We start from the raw sequence: 10,074 nt of genomic DNA, 5'->3' as shown, positions 1-10,074 counted from the left end.
TACCTTAACGTGTTGAGAGAGATGGAATACCTTGACGTGTTGAGAGAGATGGAATACCTTGACGTGTTGAGAGAGATGGAATACCTGGACGTGGAATACCTTGACGTGTTGAGAGAGATGGAATACCTTGACGTGTTGAGAGAGATGGAATACCTTGACGTGTTGAGAGAGATGGAATACCTTGACGTGGAATACCTTGACGTGTTAAGAGAGATGGAATACCTTGACATGTTGAGAGAGATGGAATACCTTGACGTGTTGAGAGAGATGGAATACCTTGACATGTTGAGAGAGATGGAATACCTTGACGTGTTGAGAGAGATGGAATACCTTGACGTGTTGAGAGAGATGGAATACCTTAACGTGTTGAGAGAGATGGAATACCTTGACGTGTTGAGAGAGATGGAATACCTTGACGTGTTGAGAGAGATGGAATACCTGGACGTGGAATACCTTGACGTGTTGAGAGAGATGGAATACTTTGACGTGTTGAGAGAGATGGAATACCTTGACGTGTTGAGGGAGATGGAATACCTTGACGTGTTGAGAGAGATGGAATACCTTGACGTGTTGAGAGAGATGGAATACCTCAACGTGTTGAGAGCTGTGCTAGTAAGGGACACCTACGCAAGGTGGGTTTGCTGTGAGCAATGAGAAAAAGGTTTGCCACAATCATCAATCCGCAGTTAGCCAGCGCGGTAATGGAAACTGGCCAAAACCCATACATGAATAAGGATATATATATATATATATATATATATATATATATATATATATATATATATATATATATATATATATATATATATATGACACTATGTTTAACTGGTGTAACACTTCGTTCAAAAAACTAAGAAATGTTTATAAAAATAATGCTGACATAATATCCTTCATAAATTTACCTCCAGTGTCGTAAACATGATTTTGGGACGCTAATAAACTGAACAGAACAGAAAAAAAAACACCAGAGTAAACTTTATTGATTGGCTTCTTGAATATCACTGTATACACATGTACACACATATCTATATCTATATCTATATCTATATCTATATCTATATCTATCTATCTATATAAATATATATATATATATATATATATATATATATATATATATATATATATATATATATATAATTTAATTGCAAAAAGGTTTATGAATACACTTTACACAGCCCTATACTCTCAGACAACTACCCACTTGGTCTTATGATCGCTCGAGTGGTACTGGTTACCCCTCGGCAAGTTATGCAATGTTCCTCTGTCAATTTACTGAATTGTTAGGTTTTGTGGATTTCTCCGCTGTGATTGAAATATACTGTCACCGACAGGCTCATCACACGTCTTCTATAAGACGACTTAAGCCACGTAACCTATAACAGAGTTCAGTGATCGCGCACCACATTTATTGACAGTCATAGTACTTTTAAAAAGCTCGTTAATATTACTGTATAGAACAAATATCTCTACATATTTTTCATACAAGGATTATGACATATATCTGCATACTGACATGCTTACTTGCTTGGTTTCATGCATATATACATATATTGTACATATAGATACGTATATATAAAAGGGTGTTTATATATATATATATATATATATATATATATATATATATATATATATATATATATATATAGAACAAATATCTCTACATATTTTTCATACAAGGATTATGACATATATATATATATATATATATATATATATATATATATATATATATATATATATATATATATATATATCTGCATACATACATGCTTACCTGCTTGCTTTCATGCATACGTACATATATTGTATATATAGATACGTATATATAAAAGGGTGTTTATATATATATATATATATATATATATATATATATATATATATATATATATATATATATATGTGTGTGTGTGTGTGTGTGTGTGTGTATACGTCTGTATGCATGTCTATATGTAGATAAATACAAATTAAGCTTTTAATACATAAAAGCACGGCAAATTTTACAGAATGTCTTACAGAATGGAGAAAATTTTTTGTAGCTGGTAATGAACATATAAGATTTTATTGATATATATTCCAGAATTCAGGATTTGATTAATCCTAATTAACAAATTTATAATTAAATAATAAATGTTATCCTTTAAAGATAACTCTACAGTAAATGTGAAAATAATCAGTATTCTTAAATCCTTTTTGGAAGTTAATTAGCGACTGAATCAAAGAATATCCAATTCAAATCTGAAGTATAAAATCAATCACCAGAGATCAAGAATGAGATTGAGTATATGTAATCTCCCTCTTATATCAGAGCAACGGGAAATAAACGCTTAGAATCTATCGAGTTGTTTGGAGAATTAACCACCGCCAATCCTTACCTCACCACACCTCCCCTTCCTGACTCATCCTTGAGTCTTTGAAGGACCACTTAGCTCAGCTAATGGCCTAGTTCAATGCTTGCTTTGAAGTTCTTCATTAACCTCTGCTTTTCGTGCAATAACCTTTACTAGTCAGAATTCCTTCAACTATTTTATCTTGTTTTATTTTATAAATTTCTTACATGAGGTATAAAAATGTTTTTAAATGACAAACTGCAGTAGAGGTGATACGAGAGAGTTATCATTCAAAATATAGTAATGAGCCTTTTGTAAACATTATAAAATGTTTGTTATAATGTTCATATATAAGTTAAAAGCCTATAATGATTTAAGTATATAAAATTTTCCAGGAATACTATAATTTAACACTATCTTTCTTTGAAAGTTCCACATTCAATTCATGCATCGATCTTACCTATTTTTTCAACTGTTATCTTGACATTATCTTTCATTCATCATCGCAGGAAACAATATTAAACTCACAATCAGCAATAATGTTTCTGAAAATAGTAACACATTTAAGACATATATCCAACTGACACCACTATCTCTGAATAGAAATTCGATTATGGCCTCTTAAAGAATCAATTGGTTCTGTGAGGGCTTGTATTATTTCCTGTGAGTATCATCACATCTCATGAATAACCAAAATCTCTTTGGTAAGGCAAGATCTAGTTCCTTCTCCCTTTTAAAATTTCTCCAAATCCTTTGGTAAGCAAAACCTTGTACCAAGCCTTTTTAAAAACCGCATATCTTTTGTTAGGGCAAAAATCCCCTCTTGAAAAGTCCATAAATCCATTGGCAAGTCAAAATTTAACCTCCTTTTTTCTTTTAAATTCCATTTATTCTTTGGTAAGACAAGACCAACTTTTTAAAAAATCCCATAACCCTTGAACCCCTTTTAAAAATTCCCTAAACCTTTGATTAGGCAATATATTTTCCCTCTCTAGTTCCTTCCCCTTTTTAGAATTTCTCCAAATCCTTTGGTCAGTAAACCCTTGTCCCAGGCCTTTTTAAAAACCGCATATCTTTTGGTACGGCAAGAATCTCCCCTTTAAAATATCCTTAAATCCATTGGCAAGTCAAAATTTTATCCAATTTTTAAAATTCAATTTATTCTTTGGTAAGACAAGACCAACTCCATTTTAAAAAAAATCCCATAACCCTTTGGTAAGGCAGGATCCTGAACCTCTTTTAAAAATTCCAAAAACCTTTGATTAGGAAATCCCTTTTTCATCTCTCTGAAGACCCAAATCCTTCAGTAAGGCAAGACCTTGTACCTTCTCCCCTTTGAAAATTCGCCATATCCTTTGGCAAGGAAACATCTTGCTCTTCCAACAGTTAAGAAAGTTCAGAAATTCTGAAATTGACCCTCTGTCTTAAAATTCTCTAAATCCTGTAGTAAGGCAAGACACTTTTAAAAACTCACAAAATCATTTAGTATGGCAAGACGTTGTCATTTTCACCTTTAAGAAAATCCCAAAGATCTTTTGTGAGGCAAGACCTTAACCCTCTTTCTTGGAAATCCCTAAATCCTTTATTGAGGCAAGTCATTGAGCACCACCTTTAGAAATCCAAAAATCCTCTGGGTAGGCAAGAAGTTGTCCTTTTCACCTTTAAGAAAATCCCAAAGAACTTTTTTCAGGCAAGACCTTGACCCTCTCTCTTGGAAATCCCTAAATCCTTTAGTAAGGCAAGACCTTCACTATCCCCCTTTATAAAATCCCCAAATCCTTTAGTTAAGCAAAACCTTGTCTCTCACACTTATAAAAAAAATGTTGAATACTTTTGCAAGGCAGGTCCTTGTCCCTCCGCCTTTTTAAAAATTCCCGAAATGCTTTGATTACCCAAAACCCTGGGGGTACACCAGGCAGCTTTTGATCTGGGTTCTTTTAAACTGATCGAGAGACCTCTTTATCGAGGGTAATGAAGAGGCAGCCTACCCACGTCTCCAAAGACCTCTAGAGTTCTGAAAGGCTCTAGTGTTTCCCCCAATTACTCCTTTTGCCTGGAGAGAATGATGAGAATATCCTGCCGGAGTGGAGTGGGTTTTAATGGCCTGAGCTTATTCGTGTTTCTTGAGATGAAAGATGCTGTGGAGTTTTGGTTAAGAGCACTAGAGCTCTCTCTCTGAATGATTGTGCAATATGCTATGCTCTCTATTCCGCTAGTACTCATGCTATCCAGTATCCCGTTTGGATTAATTCTCTCTCTCTCTCTCTCTCTCTCTCTCTCTCTCTCTCTCTCTCTCTCTCTCTCTCTCTGTTTTAAGCAAAGCTAAGAAAGCGAATGCTGGAACAAATATTTTATATATATAAGTCAAAAGGCAATATACTGTATATATATATATATATATATATATATATATATATATATATATATATATATATATATATATATATATATATGTATATATATGTATATATATACACAATATATACATATATATGTGTATATATGCATATATATATATATATATATATATATATATATATATATATATATATATATATATATATATATACACACACACTGTTATAAAGGCTATTAATATTATCAGTATATCATTGCCAACAAATAATGTGAGGATGAAATACATTTCAAATACTCCAGAAAAAGAAGCAGTCAGATTTCAGGTTTTATTGCTAAATAATCTTTTTTCTTTTATGTATGTTTTGCTTTTGCTTTTGAGAGAGAGAGAGAGAGAGAGAGAGAGAGAGAGAGAGAGAGAGAGAGAGAGAGAGAGAGAGAGAGAGAGAGAGAGAGAGTGTGTTCGCTATTTCAGCAAAGTACATATCAAAGATTCGGCATCCTTAATATGTAATAGTTTCGATTAATGATGATTAATATATCAAGAACTTTCACTTGAAGGACTTATTTTAATGGGAAACCAATTGTACTAAAACACAAGCTTAATTCCAAAGGAAAAAAAGGAATAAAATAAATTAGAGATCAGTAATTCGCACTCTATCGTGTAGATGGCATTGTCGTCGCCATTTGAATTAATCCTTTGAGTTTTCTGTTCTCCTTGGATGATTTTTTTTTTTTTACGTTTTTTAGTAGAGAAAATGGGTGTTGAAAGCTTACGTATATGGAAAAATTCCAAGGTGTAGCAGTGTGCTTTGACCAGCTAAACTCGAAACAACTTGGTTTATTTCATCCATTTTGTGTCTGTAAGTATTCAAGTTTCTATCTTCCTATGTTATCAAAATCATAAAGTTTTAGGATTTTTATTACATTTTCGTTGTACCATTTTGAGGGTGGCAGTATAGCGTTTTAAAATATTAAGTTTTCATGACAGAAGTTGTTGCGTGATCATCTCGTGTTATAATTGATTAAAATTTGTGTTAATTCTCTGGCTATAAGTTCCTATAGGCTTCTCTTCTTTCTTCTACTAATGCTGACGAGTCTTAAAATCTTATACAATATTTGTGGCTCTCTATAAATTGTGTTCGCTTTAATATTCGTTTAATTATCTGTATTAAAATTGAAGTTAGTGATCCTAGTTCATTTAACTCTCGTGGAATTTGTTTAAAACGCCAGTGTCTGTTAAAAGGTATTGGTAACTCATAAATTGGTTCTTGGATGTAAAACTTCACTTAATATAAACATAATTTTACTTAAGTATGGTTCCTATTACGCAAGTTTCTTGGAAAAAATTACAATTTGTTTCGGAAGCTTTATAAAGTGTTGAAGGTTTTTTACACTTTGTTCACACTTGGTTCTTTTGTCTGCGTTACTGGAAGATTTTAACAGCACGAGTTGTCAATGTTTTCTTTTGTTGTTTTGACTAAATGGTTTTGATTAAATCGGTATTACAATTTAAGTACCAGACTAATAATTAAACCGAATGCTCCCTTGTCTTTTATTAGTGTAATTAATATTTTTAAGTCTCGTGTAAGTTTTAATGTATTGCTCCCATGTCTTTTATTAGTGTAATTAATATTTTTAAGTCTCGTGTAAGTTTTAATATATATGAAATAGTTAAATGTTTAAATGCCAATAATACAATTTTAATATAGCTGATATTACTAAATTAATTATTCATATTAATTATGAGGACATTCCTGGACAATGTACTAAATTTAGAAAATAATACTTTGCATATTTCCCAAATAACCTAGTTTTAATACAGTTGATAATACTAGATTACTTCCCTTAATACTAAGTATGATGACATGCCTGGATAATTTACTAAACTTACAAAATAATACCCTTACCTATTTCCCAAATAACCAGATATTTTGTATAAATAATTTATTGTACGGTCCCCCGTTGTACACTCTTCCTCTTCATTGTACAGTCCTACATTGTTATTAAAAAATCATGTTAGGCATAGAATTATGCTGGTTTTGCTAGTTTTGCTGGTTTTGCAAGTCAACATAATACGGTTAACGTTAAAGTTAAGATCTTCATTTTCAAAATTTTACCTTGGATGTGGAAGTTTATCCATTTGATGAAAGAATTAATTAAGGTCATGCTCTTCGAATTTCATCTTAGATGTATAAATTTCTCAATTTGATGAAGGAATTATTTGCTGCTAATTCATGTCTTTACAGGACTCATTCCAATATGAAGTACTTCGGATACTTCCTGTGTGCTCTAGAGCTCTTGTTGAGTGTGCACCCCATGAACGGTGAATGGAATTTATATGGGAAGATGTCTGACAAGACAATGACAGAGCAAGCGGACTCTGAATGGCAGCCCGTAGGTGAAATGGTTGAGGTTAGTAATGGATACCTGGGACATATCTCAAAATCTACTGAGTTCAGGTTTTGTTTAGTATTAATATTAAGAATAGTTTTTTTATAGGTACTTTTACATGCCTGAAAATTTAGGATTCTAATCTCATTTGATTTAAATTTATATTCTCTTTGTTGAAAGGTTAAATGTCTTTAAATTTATATTCTCTTTGTTGAAAGGTTAAATGTCTTTAAATTTATATTCTCTTTGTTGAAAGGTTAAATGTCTTTAAATTTATATTCTCTTGGTTAAAAGGTTAAACGCCTTTAAATTTATACTCTCTTAGTTGAAAGGTTAAATGTCTTTAAATTTATTTTCTCTTAGTTGAAAGGTTAAACGTCTTTAAATTTATGTTCTTAGTTGAAAGGTTAAACGTCTTTAAATTTATATTCTTAGTTGAAAGGTTAAATGTCTTAAATTTATATTCTCTTAGTTGAAAGGTTAAAAGTCTTTAAATTTATATTCTCTTAGTTGAAAGGTTAAAAGTCTTTAAATTTATATTCTCTTAGTTGAAAGGTTAAAAGTCTTTAAATTTATATTCTCTTAGTTGAAAGGTTAAAAGTCTTTAAATTTATATTCTCTTGGTTGAAAGGTTAAAAGTCTTTAAATTTATATTCTCTTAGTTGAAAGGTTAAAAGTCTTTAAATTTATATTCTCTTAGTTGAAAGGTTAAACGTCTTTAAATTTATATTCTCTTAGTTAAAAGGTTAGACTTCTTTAAATTTATATTCTTAGTTGAAAGGTTAGATGTCTGTAAATTTATATTCTCTTAGTTGAAAGGTTAGATGTCTATAAATTTATATTCTTAGTTGAAAGGTTAGATTTCTTTAAATTTATATTCTTAGTTGAAAGGTTAGATGTCTTTAAATTTATATTCTCTAAGTTGAAAGGTTAGATGTCTTTAAATTTATATTCTCTAAGTTGAAAGGTTAGACGTCTTTAAATTTATATTCTTTAAGTTGAAAGGTTAGATTTCTTTAAATTTATATTCTTTAAGTTGAAAGGTTAAATGTCTTCTCGATATATGCCTGAAAAGTAAGTCTTCTAATTTTAATTAATTTTCTAACTTTAAAAGGTTAAAATGTGTTCTTCATACATGCCTGAAAACTAAATCTTCTAATAACTCATTAGATTTAAATCAAAATTTTGGAAAGTCAAACGGTTAAGTTATTTCTAGAAAGCATTGAAGTGAGATTCCCAGGGGAATGTTAAGAAAAGATCAGTAATCTTTAAGGTTAAGACTTTCTTTGTATGAACTTTAAGTTTTTACAATTAAGTTTTAAGTAAAGTATAGATTCTCTAAGTTTTTACAATTAAGTTTTAAGTAAAGTATAGATTCTCTTCATCTAGTTTTAATAGTTTAATTATTCTACTTGTTACTACTTAGAAATCATGATTAAGATCACCATTACCGGGCTACTAAGGAAAGTACCATATTCAGGGTCGAATTAACTATGCTGTACCGTAATTGAAATGGATCGTTTTAAATATTATTCTGGGTCGAATAAACTAAAATCTACTGGGAATAGTAAAATCTACTGGGAATAGTGTTTACTCCAAAACCTACTCGGATTTCGTTATAAAGAATTCTTAATCTCTTCCAGCTAAAGGAGTCTGATAAGGTTGATAACGAAGAGCAGCTTGAAGACGATTCTGAACAAAAGATTATCTCTGATTCTGTATGTGCGGACGTTTTGATGGCTCTAGATAATGCTCCCGAGAAAGTAACTGGAATTTTAGATGGCCTGAAACTTGATCAAGCTCGTCGCCCACGAGGCAGGTGTTTCAGATCAAGGTGAGTAGCAAGGCTAGTCCTTTGTTACAAACTTGTGCTCTTAAAATTTCTTCAATTCTGTGGCGACTCTATAAATTCTGGAATCTTCCATTAATCGCCTTTGGTTAAAGTTTTGCTACGTATCTAAATTTTGAAATTTCGACTATACTTTATTTTATCTAAATCCTGATCTTGCCATAATTAATGCTATTTCTACCATACTCGGATCTGGTAAGCCCAAAATTTTCCAAATTTTTAGCAAGATAAATGTTATTTTTAATAATTTCTATATATTTTTATTTATTTGAATCCTTACTCATCAAAGCTTTGTTTGGAAAACATTTTCCTATAATACAGGACATGTGCCCTTTAGCTAAACTTGTCAAGCCTAAGTAATGAACTGCTTTATTTTGCAAATAGTCACAATTGGTATGTTAGATGGTATAAATTTCTAGCTCAACTAATAAACATTGTCTAGCAGAAGTTTAATTAACAAATTGTCAAAATAGGGATATTAGATGGTACAATTATTATTGTCTAGCACTATATTAAACTAAAAAATTGTCAAAATATGTATGCTAGATGGTACCTAGCTGTGTATAAAATTAGGCTTCTACTAAATTCTTATAAATTTCCTTGCAGAGATTACTATACCTACGGAAACGATGCAGGACCCCGCCCTTCAGGATCCCGCCATGGGTCTTTTTGCTATGGCCCACTTTATGTTGTATATGGAAGAAACCGATACTGTTGTCCAAACTACTATGAACATCCTATAGTTCAGAGGAGAGGCAGAAGGATCCGGTGCAGATGTTCGTACGATTTCTAGCCTGCTTCGTAGGATCTTATATTTTTGAAGTGCTGTTTTGTCAGATTACATGTTGGAAAATAAAATTTGAATGTTAAATATACTTTATAAATAACCTCTACTTTCAAAGCTTGACTAAAGACTGTCTAAGGTTGCTTGGTATTTTTTCTCAATTATTCTGACAGTGCAAGGATTTAGTCTCCCTGGATTTGGTTTTTACGAAGGTTTCCTCTAAAAATTTCCAAGTGTTTTGAAAAATAATTAAAGAATTTTTGGAGAGCATACTATGAAACCTGGTGGATATAAATAATGGGCTCTAAATTTTTTAAAGTAAGTGTTATTTTAAAAGTGCATAAGAACTTTTGATCATACTATGA

At 31.3% G+C, this 10,074-nt stretch overlaps 1 protein-coding gene across 1 annotated transcript; it reads left to right on the top strand.

The window, feature by feature from the left end:
- Positions 1-5,448: 5,448 nt before the first annotated feature.
- Positions 5,449-9,796, top strand: LOC137658095 (uncharacterized). The gene is made up of 4 exons (XM_068392786.1): positions 5,449-5,545; positions 6,932-7,097; positions 8,720-8,910; positions 9,532-9,796. Exons 2-4 carry the CDS (start codon positions 6,945-6,947, stop codon positions 9,716-9,718), a joined length of 531 nt encoding a protein of 176 aa, XP_068248887.1. The 5' UTR covers positions 5,449-5,545; positions 6,932-6,944; the 3' UTR covers positions 9,719-9,796.
- The last annotated feature ends 278 nt before the right edge of the window (positions 9,797-10,074 follow it).

This window comes from Palaemon carinicauda, chromosome 19 (assembly GCF_036898095.1).
Source record: "Palaemon carinicauda isolate YSFRI2023 chromosome 19, ASM3689809v2, whole genome shotgun sequence".
NCBI classification, from domain to species: Eukaryota; Metazoa; Arthropoda; class Malacostraca; order Decapoda; family Palaemonidae; genus Palaemon; species Palaemon carinicauda.
The sequence above is the reverse complement of the archived record's forward strand: the minus strand, read 5'-3'. Positions and strand labels throughout refer to the sequence as shown.

Excerpts from the sequence above, each read along its gene's own strand:
- LOC137658095 (XM_068392786.1), top strand. The coding sequence starts at position 6,945 with ATGAAGTACTTCGGATACTTCCTGTGTGCTCTAGAGCTCTTGTTGAGT. Across the intron at positions 7,098-8,719 it reads CCGTAGGTGAAATGGTTGAG|CTAAAGGAGTCTGATAAGGT; the intron begins GTTAGTAATGGA and ends AATCTCTTCCAG. Across the intron at positions 8,911-9,531 it reads GGCAGGTGTTTCAGATCAAG|AGATTACTATACCTACGGAA; the intron begins GTGAGTAGCAAG and ends ATTTCCTTGCAG.